The sequence below is a fragment of the Sinocyclocheilus rhinocerous genome, unplaced genomic scaffold, assembly GCF_001515625.1.
Source record: "Sinocyclocheilus rhinocerous isolate Xijiao unplaced genomic scaffold, SAMN03320098_v1.1 scaffold4035, whole genome shotgun sequence".
Taxonomy (NCBI): Eukaryota; Metazoa; Chordata; class Actinopteri; order Cypriniformes; family Cyprinidae; genus Sinocyclocheilus; species Sinocyclocheilus rhinocerous.
In genome coordinates, this window is record NW_015641432.1 from 99,395 (window position 1) to 122,088 (window position 22,694).

Sequence of the window (22,694 nt, forward strand, 5' to 3'; positions counted from 1 at the left end):
ATTCTGTAACAATTTATTTACATTGTTTTTTTTTTTGTTTTTTTTTTTAAATCTGCTCTATTAGACAATAAAGCAATTTCAGCTAAATCAGTCAGAGGACCATTTAAAAAATGATTAACAGGCTGCATTTGGCCCAGCAAGCTGTTAGCTAAAAGGCCTTGATGTAATCAGTAGTAATTGGTGAACAAAAATTATTTCATATCCACATCCATATCCATAAAAAATAATACTATATGCAATTACTCCTACACCATTGTCTTTTAAAGTTTATACCTTATCATACTGTTTTTAGTGAGCAGGAAGGTTTTCAGTCACTAGCCAGAGATCTTCAATCAGCAGGCAACACCACCCAGCACTAGACCAACAATTTCACCTCTACTGATGCAATGCAAATGCTGACTGACTGTTAATCATGACTTTATTCCTATATGCCATATTCACTGCACCCCCCCCCAGCTACTTTAATAAAAGTATATATTTTTTAATAAAACAATATAAGGATTGTTTCTTGACAGTGCTGTATGTCTTTTGCTTTTATGACTTAAGAACTGAGACATATACTTTTGTGTCTCTGAAAGAACATGTTGATGTTTGTTTTAATCTAGTGCTTTGGTAAATGAATATATGGATATGTAGCAGCTTTATGAAAATATTTAAGGTTTGTTCATGGATTGATATTTTGGCAGTTGATGAGTGATTTTGAGTGTTTTGTTGTCAAACTATAATCCTCTAATTACCTTATACCAACTTTTTAAGCTTGAACCTTGCCAAAAATCTAGAGGTTGGCGGTTGCTTTCAGGGATTTTATAGTGGATGGTTTTTCAGTTACTTACATGTACGCCAATATGTTTTCAAAAAAAAATCCCTCTAGAATTCAGTCGGACATTGTTAATGCTTTTTGCAGTGAGAGCATCTGCCTGGCTGCTCCACTCAACTGATTCCAGCTGCAACCTTTGTTCTTGCTTTATCATGGATGTCAGTGAGAGATCCAACAAGCTGCTCCCATGAACCTCCTCTAGAAACACTGGCTCTTTTATAGAATTGTGTGTGTGCACGGTCATTGAATGAACCTGGGGGCAGATGTTGGGTCAAATCTGCATATGGGAATGAAAATGCTACTCACAGTTGCTCACATATAAACACACACACACTTTGCCATAGTCCCGTTTACTCCACTCAGTATATGGCTATTTGTTTGTTTACTTTAACACATGAATTAGGGTTGTTAATTTTGAATGCGTTTAAAAACAACTCGATCTAGTGCAACAGAATAGAGTCGAATGCAGGTGTCTGGAGATGAATTTGTAGTTGAGCTGTTTAGTGGTGTCTTGGTGTGAGATGTCGTAAACACTGCTCATGGTGTGAGATGCTAAATGCTACTTTTGCCCTAAATCAAGAATTTGTCTCGGACATTAGTCCTTTGAACAAATATTTTATAATACGCCAGGGTTTTTCAGCTCTGGCCTGCGAGGTCCACTCTCCTGCAGAGTAGCTCCAACCCTGATCAAACTCACCTGCCTGTCATCTTCTAGTAATCCTGAAGACCTTGATTCACTTGTTCAGGTGTGTTTGATTAGGATTGGAGCTAAACTCTGCCAGACAGTGGACCCCAAGGGACAGAGTTGAGAAACAAAGGCCAAAATCAGTACATTAAATTTGTAGTTTGTCCAAATTTGCAGTATTCATAAAACAGTAGGTGAAAAGTAGCTGGATGACCTACTACTTCCACGAACATTCCAGCAGAGGTTCAATGGATGCTTTACTATATAAAGCCCACAGAGAAGAGTCATGAATGACAGGGAAGAATCCCAACTGATGCCGTAAAACACATGACAGCGCCATCATGTATGGCTATAGTATGTCCAGATTGCTTTCATACTACACATATGCATACTTTTTAATGGTCAATAAATTCCTTGTCAAATGTAGTATCTCCTCAGACAGTATGCAATTTTAGACACAGTAGATAAGTACAGAGAGGAAAAGACAGCTGAAGGCCCAAACAAACAGAAGAGGTGCAAACTCTGCCCAAAACCAATGCATAGAAAGTTGCAAATCTTGTGTGTGACTACAACATACTTGATAGTAGCTCTAAATTCGCTTAGAAAAATGTGTTGCATCTATTGTAATGCATATACAGTATACAAGGTAAGTAAGCAAATAAACATGTTTGATATATTAAAAAATTTCTATATGTAACCCTCTCTGTGAAATCCAGGCTAAAGTCTCAAAATCTAATTATGAGATAACAAGCATCAAAGTTTGATTTCAACCATTCATTTCATTATGATTTCAGTCTTTGACATGGTCTTACTCAGTCAATATTAAAGATATCAAGGTTACAGTTTCACAGAATGTTCTGTACCTTATAAAGGATGATTTTATGTAGAAAACAGTAAAACATATCATTAATTCCTTTATTCATTTTATTAACAGCACACATACTTTTTGAAGTAAACCAATATGACCCATTTATGCATTCTTGTAGTTTTTTTGGTTCATGTATTCTAGGGATAATTGTGTAATTTTGTCCTTATAATTTAAAAGAAAAATTTAATTGCACTAAATCAACTTATTAAATCAACATCCACAGTGCCAATTTAAAGGGGTCATATGATGTTGCTAAAAATAACATTATTTTTATTTTTCTCTTTCTTTGTACAGGTCAGAGTGGTCTGGGTAAATCCACATTGATGAACACACTTTTTAAATCTAAAGTGAGTCGCAGATCTTTGATGACAACAGAGGAAGACCGAATTCCCAAGACAATTGAGATCAAGTCCATCAGTCATGGTACAAAGGCCTTCTGAACTAAAATTGAAGCCAACATCTGCTTATCCATTTAAGGATAAGTCGTATTTTAACACTTCTGACTGTCTCATAAATTTAGTTATCCACTTTGTATATTCAAACTCATCTTTTATACAGATATCGAGGAGAAAGGAGTGAGAATGAAGCTGACTGTCATTGACACTCCAGGTTTCGGAGACCAGATAAACAATGAGAACTGGTCAGTGTCAACTTTATTAATTGTTATTCAACTAATTCTTTGATTACTTGGTGGTCTTGTTTAGAGGTCGACTGATGTATCGGTTTTGCTGATTAATCGGTACCGATAGTTGATTGCTGGAACTATCGTTATCGGCAAAAATCCATGCCGATAGTTTTCCGGGTTGCGTCCGTTGCTGGAGCGGCTGAGAAGGGTCTACTGTCGTTATACAGTGCGAGAGCGGACTCTAGTGGTTGAAATCACTGACAGCACGTGCTATTTGTTTAGACACATGACACTGCACGCTGAACAGAGGGGGAAACTTCAGACGCGGATTTAAATGCAGCCGACAGAAAATCCTGCCGCGCCACAGAGTGCGATTCACATAGTTTTCCATTAAATTACATTTGTCCCGAATCTTTGTTGATGTACATAATGAATTGTTTATTGTGCATTTTCAGCTAAATGTTTGTCTTTCTGTGGCTCTAATAAATTCTGTATGCTTCATTTATAGAGCTATAATATATATCGCACTTTCTCTTTCCGTTTGCTCCGTTTTTTAAACACCAAACTTTATACTCATCTATGCCTCATTGTTCATTCTTGAAGTAAACTTGTGTCCGTTTGGTGATTAAATAAACTGTTTTAGACCGCTGCGGCCGGAGTGTGTGTAATACCGGTGAGTTCCCCTAGACTCAGCTCTGCGCTTTTATTTTGATTAGATAATCATCAAGTGTTCAAGAATACTAGTAGTAGTTGTAGTAGTATGGTTCAGTACTGTTTTTTTAATAAAGCACTATTTTAGTTTTTGTTCAGTATCCATTTTAAAAACTATCGGTTAATTAATCGGTATCGGCCAGTGTGGTCCATCCTAGCTATCGGTATTGGCAAAATCCACTATCGGTCGACCTCTAGTCTTGTTAGATCTCATGCGTTTCCTGGTGTCTCCCCATCTGTCTGATCTGTTTGTAGCTGGCAGCCCATCATGAAGTTCATTAATGCACAGTACGAACAGTATTTACAGGAAGAGATCAACATCGAAAGGAAGAAGAGGATTCCAGACTCACGAGTCCACTGCTGCATATATTTTATTCCTCCTACTGGACACTGGTGAGACACACACACACACACACACACACACGCACACAAACACATTACATTTAAACTCAAACAAATACCAAACATAGGTTTTTGTTATTGTTACATTATGTTTGCTTAGATAGTAGGGCCTTGTTGATATGATAATTTAAAGGGGTCATATGACGTTACTAAAAATAACATTATTTTGTGTATTTGGTGTAATGAAATGTGTTTATGCGGTTTAAGGTTAAAAAAACACATTATTTTCCACATACTGTACATTATTGTTTCTCCTCTATGCCCCGCCGTTCTGAAACGCGTAAATTTTTACAAAGCTTATCGGTCTGAAAAGCGAGGTGTGCTCTGATTGGCCAACTATCTGATTGGCCAGCTATCCAGTGCGTTGTGATTGGCCAAATACCTCAAGCGTGTGACGGAAATGTTACGCCCCTTACCATACTGTGATGGCATGCCGTGTCCCGGCGTGACGAGACAAAACCAATAAAACCCATGACAAATTAGTTATTTGTAGCATCCAGTGGGGACATACATATTTACTGATTATAATGACTTATACTGTCTTTTTAAGCATTGCGTTGGCATTTTAGGAGGGCGTGGACGAGTCAACTTTTTTTAAAGAATATCTCTTTGGGTTTGAGACTTTAGTCTTTGCAACTTTAGGGATCTTATCTTTTCACGAACAGCTTGTAACACTCCAAAGAGAAAGGAAAACTTGAAATCGCATCATATGACCCCTTTAATATATCTTTGGGTGAATCCATACTGTAAGCTGCTCAATGCACTCAGTTGTGAAGTCGGGCTGAAGAATCGTCAAGCTTGTTGTTGAAGCTTTACATATGCTTTCTATTTTCAGTTACAATTATTATTCAGAATTAATTTATGTTTTTGCTATGTGTTGTGTTTTGATTATATCTAAAAGTTGCATTATGTTTCATAATGTCACCATTATAGTGATTAGTCTTCTCTTCTGTGAAGTATCTTCCATTTCAATGAGCATATAAAAATTTTTTGGTCTATAGAAGTAACTATATAACCCTTTCAGTTTTCTCAACAAACTGAAAGTTAGACAAACTCTGGAAGTTCTACAGTACATCACTATCAATGTTCCCTCTAATTTAAAGCAAACAGTAAAGCAAAACTTTTCTCTATTGGGCGGACATTTTGGCCACCTGAGCAAAAACATTCTTTATACCAGACCTGTACAGCGCGTACACAAAAAAGTGTGTAACTTTTAACTTTAATGTGCTATTTATATTTGATTTGACCCTTGATGTAACTAAATAATGTACATTTTAGGTTTCCTGAGAAAATATTTTTACAGTATAATACACTGCCGTTCAAAAGTTTGGGATCAGTAAATTTTTTAAATAAGTTTCTTAGGCTCATCGAAGCTATATATCTATTTGATAAAAAATACTGAATATTATTTCACAAAATAATATTGTGAAATATTATTGCAATTTAAAATAAAAGTTTTTATTTTAATATACTTTAAAATTGAATTTATTAATGTAAAGCAAAGCTGAATTCTCAGTGTCACACTGGTGGACAGTAACGAAGTAGTTTTACATCGTTACTGTACTTAAGTACATTTTTGTGTGATTTTATGTGACAACACTGAAGAAATGACACTTTGCTACAATGTAAAGTAGTGAGTGTACAGCTTGTATAACAGTGTAAATTTGCTGTCCCCTCAAAATAACTCAACACACAGCCATTAATGTCTAAACTGCTGGCCACAAAAGTGAGTACACCCCTAAGTGAAAATGTCCAAATTGGGCCCAAAGTGTCAATATTTTGTGTGGCCACCATTATTTTCCAGCACTGCCTTAACCCTCTTAGGCATGGAGTTCACCAGAGCTTCACAGGTTGCCACTGGAGTCCTCTTCCACTCCTCCATGACGACATCACGGAGCTGGTGGATGTTAGAGACCTTGCGCTCCTCCACCTTCCGTTTGAGGATGCTCCACAGATGCTCAATAGGGTTTAGGTGTGGAGACATGCTTGGCCAATTCATCACCTTTACCCTCATGTGTGTTTGGGGTCGTTATCATGTTGGAATACTGCCCTGTGGCCCAGTCTCCGAAGGGAGGGGATCATGCTCTGCTTCAGTATGTCACAGTACATGTTGGCATTCATGGTTCCCTCAATGAACTGTAGCTCCCCTACTTCATGCAGCCCCAGACCATGACACTCCCACCACCATGCTTGACTGTAGGCAAGACACACTTGTCTTTGTACTCCTCACCTGGTTGCCGCCACACACGCTTGACACCATCTGAACCAAATAAGTTTATCTTGGTCTCATCAGACCACAGGACATGGTTCCAGTAATCCATGTCCTTAGTCTGCTTGTCTTCAGCAAACTGTTTGCGTATCACGTGCTCCGCGACGCAAAAGCGGTGTCTGATTCATGAATGAACTGATTATTTTCAATGAACCCATTAAATCGGTTTGCAAATCGCACCAAACGATTAATTCACGAATTGGAATTATCCGATTGCAGTTGTTCTCGAGTCGACAACTCACTGATTCAAATTACACGAGGACGTTTTATTTCACATCATTGCGTTTGCTCTCGATTTGAGCTATTTCGTCCGCAACCACTGAAATATTCGGGAACATTGATCACTATTATGCAATATTAATGCTCAGATTAACGTAAAATGCAAGCTCATTAAACTTGGATCCTCAAATAAACCATCATTTATAAAACTTACTATATTATGTTTTAGGAAAAGTCCTCAGAAATTCCTGAACCTAAAGTTTTTTTAGCCTACAGTGTAGGCCCTATTTACACTTTTTATTATGATCTGCTTTGGATGATCCAATACAAGTAAAAGTGGTACAAAACGTTTTGGACCACCATCTTGGAAACTACATTGGACCACATTATTAGTATAACATAACCCATTTTAATGCATCCTGGTAAACAGTAATTAGCAACCTACTCAGCTGTCAATCCACCAATGCAAGTTTTGCACTAATGTGCGGTTTGGTCAGGTTTTTTTTTTTTTTGCATTTGGAAGATTTAGTAAATACAGGAACTTGAGCAAAATACTTGTAAATTCTGCTTGGCAAACATGTTTGCACATAAAAGAAGTGTGTTTAGGAAAAATGGTGCACACATTTTTAAGAAAAAAATTTAATAAATAAACAAAACAAAATTGATGTATTTAGTAATGAAATTGGAGACCCTTTCCTCACAAACCGATCAGAAGTGGTCACATGAGACACATTACTACCAAGCATAAACGCACCTCTTGTAACAAAAAAAATCATCTTAATATCAGGTGTAAATAGGGTCATATATATCCTTTATCCCTCTCTATTTGTCTGCTATAGTTTTCTAACTCACTTGCATAAATGGGAGTCATGCAAACCAGTGTTTGTGTGTGAGTGTGATGGGGCCAGGGGGAAATTACATTGTGTGGTCCTGTGAGTGGGTTCGTTTGCGTTCTCATTTTCTAGGTATATATGTGTATGTGTGTAGTGTCTGCACAGGGGAGAGGAAGGTTGGGGGGCAGGGTTACGTTTTTTAAAGAGGGTATTTCCTTCCACAAGTGTGTGTTGGTGTGTGTGCACACTGTTATTAGACACTGTCTCACAGCTGCTGCATGCTTGTAAGATATCTGAACAGCTGCTTGTCTTGCCACATGTCACATAACATGAGTACACACAGACTGTAGTTCCTGTGTTTGAAATTTTGTCTTGGAAACAGCCCCATTCACCTCAAGAGTATAGGGGAAATGCATAGGGGGAAATATGGGTGGAGCCAAAGGGGCATTGGGCCCACTGGTGATGGTAAGCGGAAGGGTTTTAGCCAAACACAAAACTTTAAATTGTTTGTTCATGTGGTGCCATCAGCCAGTCAGTGTTCATGGACATAGCTGTCATATTTCATATTTCATTTGCAGAATGTTAATGTACATATAGCTGTGCATTTTTTTTTTCAGTTGGTTGCTGTGCCATAATTCCACAGTGAGGAAGTTCTATGCTTTGAAAAATGCAGTCTGAATATATCAGCAGTGGGATGGTCTAGCATGTAAAATTAGATGTTTTTATTTAAGTTTCAAGACCACAATACCACTGTCAGCATTTGGCTCTTTACTTTTAAATCATCATGTTTTCAGAAAAGTAGAAACGAATTGTAAACCCTTTAGTTGTTGATCAAAGCACAGATTCAGATGTCAGCACTGGCTGCAAATTTGCCATGAGGTATATTCTTGAACATTTCACACAGACCCTTTGAGACCTTGTGGAAACTTTTATAATCTCATTAGTGGATGTCCCACTCTGGTGGCTAGCCATCTCCATGTGGTTTTGTGGGAAACAGGAAGTAAAACAAGAAGTGTCCACCACAAATGGTGACTCCTTCCTCTATGAAAGAAATTTGAGACCCACAGATGGGGGTAGGTGATTAAAATATCGAATTGGCTTTTCCCATGCCAGGGCTTGTGCAAGTTATGTGCATCTGATGATGTATTAAGTTTCCTTTCAAATACACATGAGTAAATAAACTGAAGTAAATTACACAAGGAAAATGACCGCCCTAAGTGAAATAGGGTACTGTCTACAACCCATTGGGCATTAAATATGAATTAGAATGTCAGGAAGATGATTTTACTTCAGCTCATTTTGTTGGTTAAACAAAATGGTTAAACAGATGACTTTCTTATGGGAAATACTGTTCACAATGATCTATAAATAGAAGTTAATTTATTAAATGTAATAATAATAAAAAAAAAATTACCTTTATTCTGAACTACCAAAGATTTGTAATTAATACCAACAAATGTTTCTGTAAATAGCCCATATGCAGTGTGTTTCATAGCATGTTCTTTAATGATAATTCAAACTGAAAAATAAAATCTTTGATTAAAATTAAAATAAAATGGAAAAAAAAAATCTTATGAAATCTTTATAACTTTATAAGTTATCAAATAAATTTATCACATGAAGACCTAAGAGGCAAAAACCTCTAAGTCCCTCTGAGATTTTCTTTTAAATTAATATTTTCTATGAGGCTCCTATGAAAATAACATTGGGAATTTTTGAAAATAAGGCATTAATTAACGAGCTAATAACCTTTTTTTTTTTCTTTTTTCTTTTTTTGTGAAAGTTAAATTACTCAACCAACACATAGGAACCTGATAAAAATGCTTATTTGAAAGAAAGAAAAAAATCAGATGAACTTAGAGGTTTTTTCATCTGAAGTCATCATATATAATACAAAAACATTATATATTACAGACCCGTCATTTCTTTGTAAGTGGGCAAACTTACAAAATCAGCAGGGGAGCAAATAAATATTTTCCCCACTGTACATGTAATATATTATATGTAAAACAATGTACAGTTCTGTAAATACATTGTTTACTATCTCAATTTAAATTCAAGAATTTGAGTTTATTCACTTCTGTATGCCACACAGATGCAGCTTCTAATTCAAATATTGCACCCTAGACACATTTCTGTATGTACTGTATGTGCTTAAGCATATACAAAACCACAAATGTGTTACAGTTTTGTGGACTTACTAATGCACTATATTTTGTCACTGTATGGTTATATAATGGTTATATATTCAAATAGGCATGTAATCATCGATGCACGTAATTCCTCACAGGGCTTTTTGTTTATGCACGTGTATATTTTGCGTGTTATAGCACTCAGCAAAATATTTAAAGCCCTGTAGCTCTGCAGTCCTCACCATGTGATAGTTTTGTAAGCCCAGATTGTGACATCTTTTTGTCCTGGGGACTAAGAGGCTCTGTGCATGTTCATTCTAGTTTGTTAAAAAAGGCAAAATGCAGTGTGTTATGTGAGTTGAGTGAACCGGATATCTGGCCATTAAAGATGTCAGTGCTACTTGTTTGTGCCTTGTGGTTGTGGATGCAGTACACACTCCAAATAAACACTCCACAAAGCAGACTTAAATACACATGCCGGCTGGTTGTGTTTTCTAGTATAAGTAATGCAAAGTCACAAGCACTGAAGAAAGTTCAACATATCCTTAAGGGCATAGTTCACCCAAAAATGTACAGTGCATTTAGTTATATTTTCTTACCCCATGTTGTTCCAAACTATGATTTTCTTTCTGCTACAGACCACAACATTTTGGTTTTTTTTTATTATTTTTTTCCTTTTTTATACTTTCTGCTATAATCTGCTTTTGAGATCCACATAAGAAAATAAGAATGATATTAGGGTGAATAAATAATGACATGTATATTTGTTCCATTTCTGTAACCCTTTTACCTTCTGTAATAAATTCTCCATATTGGTCAATCATTCGATGCCTTGATTATTTGTGCTGCACCTACAATATTAGAGTGTGATGCTTAAGTTTGAAGCAACTGCTACACTGTGTTGTTTTAAATGTTATTGAATAGAGACCATTCTATTTAACACTTTACTTGGTTTTTAATTCATCCATTTTGGGTCTCACTGCATTGCTGTCTTCTCTGTTTTAGTCTGCGGCCAATTGACATTGAGTTTATGAGACACCTAAGTAAAGTGGTGAACATCGTTCCTGTTATCGCCAAGGCAGACACACTCACCCTGGAGGAGAGAGATTTCTTCAAACAGAAGGTACTGTAAGCAATCTCTTCCAACCATATGATGAGAGTTTTTATTAGATCTTTTGATTCTTCACCTTGTAAAATTATTTTTCATCTTGTCTGTATCAGTCACCTAAGGTCATAATAGAACGACAAAAAGAATTTATTTGAGAGCATTTGGCATGTTTTCCATTCATTTGAAGATAGTTTGCCTCACTCATCCAGAGGCTACACCAGTTGAACAATGATTTATTTTTTCAAGTATTTAACCTCAATACAAACTGCCATCACACAATGTCTGTGTAAATATCTGTGGGAATCGCCTTTCTGATGGTGTGAATTGGTGCAAAACTGTTCCTTTATGGGCATTTCTCATGGCATTTCTTAAACTTCTGAAACAGTAGCAGACTAAACTGAAGTTGAAACAGAAGTTGGTCATTAGGGTTGGGCCTATGGCTGACAGACATCACGATGTTGAGCCGGCATCGTGATCTCCCCCGCCCTAGGCACTATGGCACTAGCAATGACAAGATCATAGGTTCAATTCCTAGGAAAAGCAAGATCTGATAAAAAAAAATAGCTACAATTGGATTGCTACACCTACCACACATTTTACAAGATTAGATATTTTTCAGTGGTGCTCAGTATCTGCAAATCATTCGCCATTGTCCTATCAGTCATCTCTCCTTACTCTGTGAAAGTGAACTTTCATGTACTGTAATGTAACAGTCTACCGCTAGCAAGCGGCTAACCATGTACCTTTAGTGGCTCCGTAGAACGCGTTATTTGTTTTCCGTGCCTTTCTGCAAACGGATTCACGCTTCGGGCACACCCCCTAACCCCGCCCCCCGATGTCATCGTCCATCACAATGTTTCACTGTAGACATCGTCCGATGCCAATTTGGTAGACATCGCACAACCTTATTGGTTATGCGGATTCGCTGTGTTGACCAACAGAAAACTGCTTGGCTTGAAAGTGACTTCTATGTGAGCTGTGCTTCATTACATTTGAAAGTAATTTCTATAACCACCCATAATTTGTAGAATCAATATGGGAAATATCTTTAATCCTGCTTGGACATTCTTAATTATGCAGGGAAAGTCTTGGATCTGGTTGAGTAATTTTATGTTGAATCTTTTTTGGGTTCACGGGCCGGTGAGGCACTTTGTGTTTTATTTGACCTCAACTTAAGTTGTAACTTGGCAGTACTTCACAGGCTGGTAGAGGCAGTTCACAGGATAGATCCAGCAGTGGGCAGCTGGAGTTGGTACATGGAGGTTTGCCATAAAAAAGCAGCACAAACATGTGAACCGATGACTTATCCCTTTAATGTACAGCAATAACAGGCTGTCCAGCAGTAAGAAGAGATCATAAAGACTGCACATATCAAGCTCTTTTTATGTTCATTATCATAGAAGTAATTAAAGAGTGATTGAAGAGATTCAGCTGCATGTATTATTTGTATTATTACTTCATGTTTTTATTCAATGAACATGTTTGCATTGTGCTCTTGTAGTGGGTGAAGGCAACTTTATCCTTCTCATACTTCACCTCGCAAAACGTCTGTTGATTTTGCCTGTCTAAAAGCTGCCAGAGGAAACTCAGTGGGTGTCCAAGCTACTGTTTCCTCCTAACATTTGCTTCACCTGCCAAACAGAACAAACCCCAGGCTCTAGAAGCCTTTCGGGCTTGTACATAACTGTTATGTTTGGCTGTGTGGTCAGCGCACAATCCTTAGATCCTTTTCCTCCACCCCACAAGGTCTTTGACGTGACAGGAGAGTAGGGTGACACTATTTTCAACCTCGTGAACATTGATGTAGGGTTGCTGAATTTGTCTGGTTCATTTGCTTTAATGTTTAATGACATCACCCACATGGAAGCAGAGAATGAAAACAAACACTGACTCAGAGTGGATTCAGTGAAGGGTGTAGTTTTGATTCGTCGTCATTCATTAAAGCATCCTGCTGGCAAAAACTCTCTCACTGTATTCTTTTCATTATGCTCCCAATGGCCAGTTTAAATCTTCACTGCCAGAGGTCTGAAGTCGTGTTACGATTATTCAATCTGACATCTGAAAAGCATGGTGACCCTTACAGTGCAGAATATGCCATTAAAGGAAAAGTTTACCCAAAAATGAAATAAATTATGTCATCCTTCTAGTTCCAAACTTATGACTGACAAAATGACTAAAAAACAAACAAACTGCCACTCACATTCATTTATGGAAAAAAGTCTAAATGGTTCATTTACAAATAGGACTAATTCATTATCAAGCTCACTGTGACATTTTCGTCTGTACATAACACAAAGTTACTGTATAGCTTCTGATGATTTGAAATATATAGAGTTGAATGAACAATTTTTATGATGCTTTTCCATCGTTTTTAGGCTTGAAAGCTCCAGTCTCCATTAATTGCATGGAAAAGGGCAACCAGTACATTCTTTAATATTTATTCTGTGTTTGATAAAAGAAAGTCAGTCATTAAGTTTAGTAAGAACTTTTTTTTTTTTTTAAACGACCTAATGTTCTGTGGATGCACACTCTATGCACACGCATATTCTCCAAAGATGAACCAGGAACTAAACACTGTTTCATGGATTCTTTCTGGTGTGTGTGTTTGTGCAGATAAGAGCGGACTTGCGAGCCAATGAAATTGACGTCTATCCTCAAAAAGAGTTTGATGAGGATGCAGAGGACAGAATTGTTAATGAGAAGATCAGGGTATGTCCACTTGTCACTTTTTATCTCTATAACTCAATCACTGATACTGTGGTATTCGTTAAAAAGAGATTGTTCATGTACATGAAGTGAGCTTTTGTGTCTTCTTTTTCTGCCTTACTGTATATTGTAATTCCAAGTGTTGCTTTTGTATATTGAAGGTTTTCGTGTGATCTCTGTTTTAGGAGATGATCCCATTTGCTGTGGTGGGAAGTGATCAAGAATATCAGGTCAACGGAAAAAGACTTCTGGGCAGGAAAACAAGATGGGGGACAGTAGAAGGTAGTGCACACACAAACATTCAGCTTCTCTCACAACACTTTCCTTCAAGTTTACTTTTTCTTGCCCAAAATCACATCTGCACATCTTCTCTGGCAGTGAGCTTTGTTGTTGGATTGGTGTCCTGTGCTTTTTTTCTTCATTTAAAAACATTTGGTTGTGTGTAAGGAATTTTATGTACTTGTGTCCACATCATCCTACATTGCTTTGATTGTTTTACTGTATTTAAACAGATTTTCAAGATTTAAACAGCTAAACTAAACTTTTAAAAGAGCAACATCACATAACTTTGATGGACTCTACAGTATAGACCTGCACGGGACGGATTTTTCAGTCCGGCAGAAATATATCTTATCTGGTCCCTGCTCCCGCCCGCGACATTCATGTTTTGTCCCGCTCCCGCCCGCATAAAAGTAATCTATATAGATTTTTTTTCAGTACATCGAAGAAATTTACATGACATGGTTCTGTAACATTTCCTAAGCTCCACAACATCCCAGCATAAACGCTCCCGATAAAATATGTGTTATTTAGGCTAAGCATCAACAATCACAATCACAAACCACTGTTATTTTTAACAGAAAAGCAAGCATGGGCTGCTGCGTGCATGGTTTGGCATGGCAGAATGCGAGCAGCGCGCTTCCTTTATTATCACTAAAAGCTGACATCTCAGTTAATCACGATCTCCTAAAGCTCTGTTATAACACAATAAATATATGCACAATGAATCTTTCACAGTGTCTACACTTCGTGTGTTAAAATGAGAGGATTCGTGAGCACGCAATTTCAGCACTGCGGTGAGTAGATTCTAACTTAATCACCTCTGATTGGCCATTGCGTTCCAGAAATCAACAGCTGAGTCTGTGATTGGCTACATTGCGCAATCCTTTAAACACGTGTTATAAATAGAAACTATGCCTAGCTTGCGCATGTCAATCATTTTAATGTTAATATTAGTTGTTCTTTTTGCTTTTGTGCAACAGATAAATAACAATTTATATGTTTTAGGCATTTTATGTTTAGATCATTTCTATTTTGCGGGAGTCCCGCTAATCATTTTACTCTCCCGCATCCCGCACACACACACGAGTCTCTTCCCGCCCGCACCCGCACTCGCCCATCAAGAGTTGTCCCGCGCCGCACCCTGTTGCGTTGGGTCCCGCGGTACTCCCGCGGGAGTGCAGGTCTCTACTCTACAGTACATTATGGAGCGTTTAACTGTTTAATGCCGTTATGTTTTTAATGTTGTTAACACTTAAAAAAAAAAAAATAGAAACAAGTATTTAATTCTGTTCTTTGATATTTAAAATTTGATAACATTATTTTAGAGCATTAGAAAATGAAATATGTAATTAATGCACTTTAGGAAATATCAATTATTTTCAAATTTTGAAAACTGTTTATTTTATAGCAGATTCAACCTTGACATTTGTTTGTCTTGAGGCATGATGTGAGAGGAACAGGATGGAACTAAATGAAAAACGTTAATTGCAAAATATATTAAATGTAATTGCTGTATAATTAAGGTAATTGCTAAACGTAAAGCCCTAATACACAAATTCACATATCTATCTGGTGTTTGTGTCTACAGTATGGGACCTGGTTTCCATTCTTGTTGCCAAGAGCAAATCAAATTCCTATTCCTGATTCACCCAACAGGAATAGATAGCATAAGGAAATAAATCAATGTACCATGCAAACTACTCCTCCTCATAGAAAGTCTGTGGCCAAAATTAATAAGAAAACTCAACCTTGCATGGACAGGAGGGTGGTAGAAGTTTATTGGTTATAGGTAGAACCAGTCTAATAGCATTAATCTGTGAAGAGTGTTGACAGATTAACAATAGAAGTACTAATTTTCACCCTTACATGTTAGTGTTTAACTTCCACTAATCAATAAAAAAAAAAAAAAATAGTTTGATTCGTTTGGCTGTGATAATTTACCACACTCAAATGGAACAAGTTCAAATTAGATTTCATTTCCTTTTATTAATGCAATTGCTCACGCTCACAGTGGCCTATTTTAAATGTGATGTTACTTTAAGAAGCATTTTGCGGCTCAAATACTCTGTGTTGTCTGATACAGTACTGCCATCTAGTGGCAATAAGGTGCTACTACATCTCAAGCACAATAGCAAATATAGAAACAGACAGTGACAGACTGTTTATACCATCATTTTTTTTATGACAAAGCTACTCTCTAAAACCCCATCATCATCTTTTTTATTATTTTCGCAGTTGAGAACACCGCACACTGCGAGTTTGCCTACTTGCGGGACCTGCTCATCAGGTATTCAATGATTCACCATTTACATTTTATAGAGTGTTTGTATAAAAAAACTACAGTTCATTTGTTAATAAATATATTTTAATATAAGTGTTCTCGGTCTATCTGTGTTCTAGAACTCATATGCAGAACATCAAAGATATCACAAGCAGCATCCATTACGAGATGTACCGCGTACGCAGACTTAATGAGAATAACACGCAACCAAACGGGCAGACAGCAATCCACGCTAATAGTGTACCTGAGCATGAAGTCCTCTCCCATGAGATGTAGATGTCTGTCTGACCATCCACCCATCCATCAATCAGTCCGTCCATCTCTCTTTTTTTTCTTCAATCCCTCAATTTTCAATAGTCTCTTCCTCGGTTTATTCTGACTGGCTGTCTGTTGACTATTGTTTTTTAACACCAAAAAAATATTTCCGATCTGTGGATAATGAAACTTTAAGCGTGTAGCAAAATGTTATGTTCTGTAATGAGAGTTTCATTAAAGATGTGTTACTAGCTCTGCAAAATGACATCTGTCAGAAGTTCAACATACCATATGCTTAAAGCTCTCTCACTTAATCATTAAAAAATAAGTGATTAAATTGCAACTTGAATAAAATCCTACTTTATGGCTATTGGGTATAAAAATGAAGGGCTCTAAAGCATAAAAATCCAAATAAATCATGTTTTTCACTATTTAAAAATATAATGAAACAAAGACAAGTGGAAAAGGATCCATAGTATATTACAGGACTTCTGACTGTGTGGTCACACACTTTTAGGCAAGAGTTTTGATGTTGATTAAAGCGTTGTAAGAGTAACATTTTAGTTGAGTATAACCATAATGCATTTTAGTATCCCCCTTTTTGTAGTGACTTTGCCCTGTGTGGTATCTTTACCAATCTGTAAAATTCTCATGTACTTGTTGCCATGCCATGTTTGCTTTTTTTCAAGCATTGTTCATTTATTTTGTCATAGTAATTATTGTTGTGCTTTTTAATTGTAAAGGCCTTGACATTAATTGTTCTTTTTGTTTTTTATTTGTAAAGTGTTATGTATTTATATGCAGCATCATGTTACCCAAATGTTATAGTGTGGCCTTTGTAGGTCAAATGTTTAGATTTCCAGAATAGCACCACGGTGACCCAAAGCACCTGTACTTAACCTTTTTTTTTTTTCTTTTGCAACTGTCAGTATTTACTAAAGCAAGTCCTGAGCCATTCTGTTCTCTCTCTATATTCTATAATATACATGTGACCATGATTTGTTGATAGATGTATTTCATGTTGTCAGTGGAAAATCATGCAGTTGACTCCCCCAAACGTTTTTGGACACTTAAGCCACACTTAAAAATGCATGGATGTCTTTGCATTATATCCAGTAGCAAAATATCAAAACACATGGCATCTCAAGCACACTAATTTATAAAGTTTTTTTTTTCCTCAAATAAAGTGTTAGAACACTTATAAAATGTTAATGGAGCATGTTATTGTGATGAACTAATATACATGTGAACAAGAGGGGAGCAGATTTTATACATTCACTAAATCTGACCTTGAGATGTGTTATTTAAAAGTAATTACAAAAATAGGTAAGAAATGTGAAGTTTTGCCATTGCAATTTAGTTAAATGTTTTGGATTTGACAGTTCATACATTTTTATGTGTGACTAAAGTGTCCAAAATTGTAAAAATATTTTCTGGGCTAATATTTGAACAATATGGGAGAAGTTGATATATGCTAGCCATTTTTAATATATGAGACATATGCTAACCATTTGTCTATTTAAAGGAAAAGTTCTGACCATGTGGATGCCATTTATATCTTAGCCTATTTGCAGATGACCTGTCACTTATTTTTCTTATGTACAGTTGTTGTTTTTTTACCAAAAGATTATGCATACTGCTTAAAAATGGGACAGTTTTGATTCTAGTCTCAGGTTCCACAATCCCACCCAGTGCTGCCTAATGATTTACATAACAATTGAAAAAAATGACATGGTTGTCTCAGTCCTGGCTGTCAGAAAATTCTTGGTGTCAATCAAGTTATTTTGCAGCCATAATAAAGGGAAACCACATCCTAATCTCATAGACTTATAATGTTCTATTCAACCCATATTGAGCAATGTCATGTCCCGAATGGCCAGAAATATGATTAAAACAGATTATTTTATGAATATTGTACACCCATTGTATTTTGTTGTAGTATAAGGTAAGATTTATCTTATTATTGTAGATTTGGAAAAAATAAAGATTGCTATTTTTTATTGTCGTCTAATTTTGTATCTGATTATTTCCTAGTCTTAACAATTATTTATTTTCAGGCACTTCGGGTTGTAGGAGAAAATACATTACACATTATAGCTAGATTATAGCTACATTAAGAGACTGCTGGGCTTGTGATTTGTTCTGCATATCATCACATGTTGATAAAAGTTTATGAATCAGAAGGTAATATGTTCCTTGTAAGGTCTCTGATGTAATGATCATGAGGAAATTATGCTAAACTCAATATAAAAATACTATAGTGAAAATATAATCTTTAAAACAAAGAGATGAAACAGACCATATTCTGTACAGAAGCCTAATGAAAAATGGAAACATTTATTCAGCACTTTATTTATCCAGCTATGGAAATAATCGAAATGTCATTTCACCAGGAGCCTCCAGCAGCGTGAGAGAGAAATTGATAGTAAATGAAGTAATTTGTATCCTTGGGCATGTGTATTCAGTAAGTTACAAGAAAGTGGAAAATAAGTCATTAAAATTTTATTTCAGTAGTGGCTGGCAATACTTTTGAGATTGCATATTTGATATTTATATTGTATATAAAGGTCTCTATAAATCTTGAGTATAGTTCTTGAGTATAGAATATTGAGTATAGAAATATAAATATAAATGTAGATAAATTTTCCTTTCATTTGGATACAAGACAGTAAGTTTGAACTCAAAGCAGTGTTTATTTACAGCAGGGTTGAATGAAGACAACATAGCAGGTGAGGTATATCAGGCGAGTAGATATCAATGCAGCATATACTGATGTCTAGATGAAGAGCATTAAAATATAGCAGGTAGGAAAGATTGGTAGACAACACAGCTGATAATCTGGCTGTAATTAAGATATGGGTGCAGGCCAGTGGCAGTGAGTAGCCTATTACAGGTTAATAAATAGAGGTAAGCAGGGAGGAGATCACTGGAACTTTTGAATGAGATTGTTGTAGACAAGGAATGGAGAAGGTACGTTTTGGAAAGTCTTGGTGAAGGGACCAATTTAACGGACTTAGGTTCTTGCAGGGGAGGTGTAGTTGGATGTCCTTCATCATGGAGAGCCACACTTTCTGCCTGGATTGGTAATTGGGAGTGGTGGATCTCCACCATCAACGTGGCTCTTCTGGTGATGCACAGCCCGCTGCAGATGTTGATGTGCTAAGGCCGAAACCCTCTCCCTTTCTCTGAACCAGTGGTCAACAAATGAGACATCCAATGGTTTGAACAGAAGTGGTTGGTAGCTGGAAAGCACCGAAAGGGGGAGAGCTTTGTAGAGGGTTGTCGGAGTGAGTTTTATGCATACTCAGCCCAGGACAAGAAGTGACTCCACTGGTTTTGGTGGTGATAACAGAAAAAGTATAAAGGAAGCGACTGATTTCTTGTATCTTTCAATTTGCCCCATTGCTCTGGGGGTGACTATTAGTGCAGCAGGGAGACCGTGCCAAATTAGACAACTTAAAGCTGTTGTGGTCATGCCGTGACAGCGCTTGTGTCCGTTGTAGACATTACTATCCGTCACAGTGTTGCCAAGTCCGTGGTTTTCCTGTCGAATTGGGCTACTTTATCACTGTTGCCGTGGGTTGTTTTTCATGTTTGAAGGTTGAAGCGACCCCAATAATGTGTATTTTAGCCCCCGGAATGTGATTTTTACTGGGGGACCCCCTTTGAAACACGGATAGTTTGGGCTAGTTTTGAGTAGCAATTGGGCAGGTTTTGTTATGAAAACCTGGCAACCCTTTCCCTCAAGCAGGTAACGTTATTATTGCTAACATATCGGACTCATCGAAAAATACACTGGCATCATCTGTATTAAAAAGAAAATAATCCCTTCATCCGATGTTTAAGTGAATAAAATAGCCTTGACAGCCTTACTTACTGGAGTTCCACAACTATTGGCTTTGTTCTCTCTCACCGGACTTGTGTGTGTGTAGGGTAGGTGATGTAAAAGAGGAAAGCAGGCATATGGACCAAAGCACTGCGAGGCAAGGGAGGGGGAGACTCAAAATGTTTCTAAACTTAAAACGCATTTTTTCCCCGTTTGTGTTGCTTTACTACTTACACAATTATTTAAAGTATAAAACAATGTTATTTACAATGCACAGCGTGGTTTTTAATCATATTTTTCATAATCATATTTTTAGGGGGGACCACCCTCAGATAGGTATATCTGATAGATAGATTTCCGCCTATGCATACAGCAGTAGGAGGGCAACGTACCCCTGATTCCTTTGAAGAGTTAACTCTTGAGAAAGCTGAACATATATTATTAAAAACTTTATTGTTTGCATAGTTAGACATTTCATATAATAAAATGATGGTATATAAAAACATGTTTACTGAAAACAAATATTAAAAGCTTTGTTTTTTTGGACAGTTGGATGTCTTGTTAAAGTCAGGGCAACATTATATAACAGTCGATTTAGTGATTTATGTAATATATATGAAACAGGGCAACATTATATAACAGTCGATTTAGTGATTTATGTAATATATATGAATATAAAAAATACACTGATATCATATATGATAACATATATTGTACTCTTAAAATCTGAATGTAGGCAGCGATAGCCTTTTGGGCAGCACGCTAACATACATCACCATTGCACTATAGCCGTCCCGAGTTCGGATCCCGATCCCGCCCACCTCTCTCTCCCACTTCGCAAAAATAAATCTAACAAAAAAAGTGTTTATATATGTATAAACACAGTACCATATTTTATCACATGCACATCTATATATTGTGATGGATATTACTGAATAACATTACATGCGATATATAAGTAAATACATTGTTACATATTTTTCAATATATGATAAACCTAATTTTAGCTTTAAAATTGCTTTATTTGGCAATAGTAGAAGTCTCCATTTAGGTAGCTAGATAGCTTGCGAATCATTTTTGTGTGCATGCATGTGTGAGTGTATACACACTGGTGGCAGACAGTCATCTAACTCAAGTCCTTAGTCTCCCCATAAGAAGTCGTCATCCTCTCTCCTTTTTCTCTGATCCTCATCTATGAAAGTCAACAAGCTCCAAAACAAAAGCCTGTCATCCTTCTAAAGATCAGCTAATCGCCGCAACGCTAGCACATCTGTTCAGATCAAGAAAAGCAAGGTAATTGCTGATAATGAATTGCCGTATATTAACCACTTTTAAATATTAAATGTGTGTGTTTCGCTATACTTGCTAATTTTAGTAATTAACCAGATACAATTCGGTGATTTTGAGTTTTCTGTTGAGACAGCTCCCGCATTGCTCTGTTTGCAATACCCTTGAGCCAATTTAGCAAATGCCCACATTGTTTGTTAGTCTATCTAAATTACTAGCATTAATTTGTTCGCTTGCGTAATTTTGATTTCCATTCTACCTCATCTGCCTGTCGCGTTTTACCTCTACTCCCCCACCCTCTTCAAATTAATACTCACATGCACACATATGTACACGCGGTATTCTCACACTGAGACCCTATTCTCTGACTGTCTCCTGGCATGATGCCAAGTCTTTTTTTACAAAGGAAGGTGGGGGCTGTTACCCTACCCATATGCAAATTAGCCTCATTTTGATTAAAAGACAGCTGCAAATTTAATTAGATTCTACAGCAGAGAGAAATATCATGCAGGTCCTCTCTGGAGGGGGGTGATTTGCTTGAATTAATGTTTGCCAGTCTTGCAGTTGAAGTAAACACAGGGATAAAGAGAAAGGTATGTTGTTGCAGATCTTTTATGAAGGGCAATGAGGCATTTCTATTGAGCATCACTGATGAAAAACCCTCTTGCATCGTTTAATGAGTTTTGTAACATTAAAAGCCAAAATAACAACATAGCAGAAGCCTAAAAGAGCTGTCTTCACTAATACGCACACAGATTCTTTAAGTAAGAGTCAGCCTCCCTCATCTTTATGATTATATTAGTCATTTGACAAATGCAAAAGCATATGCAAGATCAGCATTTTATGGTTGAGATGTTTATAACAGATACACCAGAATTTACATTTAAACTTCTTTTAATTTAATCTATCTATCTATCCATCCATCCATCTTTTGTGTCCTCCATTCTAATTCCCCAGGTTACGTCTGACTGGCCAGTTATCTGTTTGACTTAATGAGCATTAAACAGCATGATTCATTCCAAAATATAAACTCCTTTTTATTAAATAATTACAAATAACTCTTATATTAAAATCAAGCATTTATAGATAGTAAAACTAAAGTTTTTAAACTTCTTTCAGGGTTTTTATTTGTTTTTCTTTGCAAACCGGTTCTATAAAAGTAGACCATTCTCAGACAAGAACACGCAGTTAATCTTAGGCTAATTAGGCTGATGATACACATGGCAACTTTTTGAGAAATGTGGCTGGGAAACTTTGGGCAATGTTGCCATCAATGAGCAACCAGGTGAGATGCAGGGCCCACGACCGATCTAAAATATCCAGATAGAAATTTGTTAGCCATTCTCATTGGGTAAGTGCCCAAACAATGTTGCTCAAAAAAGTTGACC

General features: G+C 36.7%; 1 protein-coding gene and 1 long non-coding RNA gene across 3 annotated transcripts in view; one reads left to right on the top strand and one right to left on the bottom strand.

Annotated features, from left to right (window-relative positions):
- Positions 1-16,696, top strand: part of LOC107754867 (neuronal-specific septin-3-like) — an 83,623-nt gene extending 66,927 nt beyond the window's left edge. For both annotated transcript variants that reach the window (XM_016571479.1, XM_016571480.1), the window contains exons 5-12: positions 2,665-2,793; positions 2,929-3,010; positions 3,962-4,099; positions 10,567-10,684; positions 13,283-13,378; positions 13,561-13,657; positions 15,893-15,944; positions 16,058-16,696. In XM_016571479.1, coding sequence (XP_016426965.1) covers positions 2,665-2,793; positions 2,929-3,010; positions 3,962-4,099; positions 10,567-10,684; positions 13,283-13,378; positions 13,561-13,657; positions 15,893-15,944; positions 16,058-16,214 — 869 coding nt within the window. In that variant the 3' untranslated portion in view covers positions 16,215-16,696. The remainder of the gene's footprint in view (positions 1-2,664; positions 2,794-2,928; positions 3,011-3,961; positions 4,100-10,566; positions 10,685-13,282; positions 13,379-13,560; positions 13,658-15,892; positions 15,945-16,057) is intronic.
- LOC107754869 (uncharacterized) lies at positions 345-16,765 on the bottom strand. Its single transcript, XR_001641640.1, has 3 exons — positions 16,690-16,765; positions 13,712-13,716; positions 345-355 (listed from the first exon to the last, which is right to left on the bottom strand). It is a non-coding gene; the product is annotated as an uncharacterized LOC107754869 (long non-coding RNA).
- Positions 16,766-22,694: the final 5,929 nt, after the last annotated feature.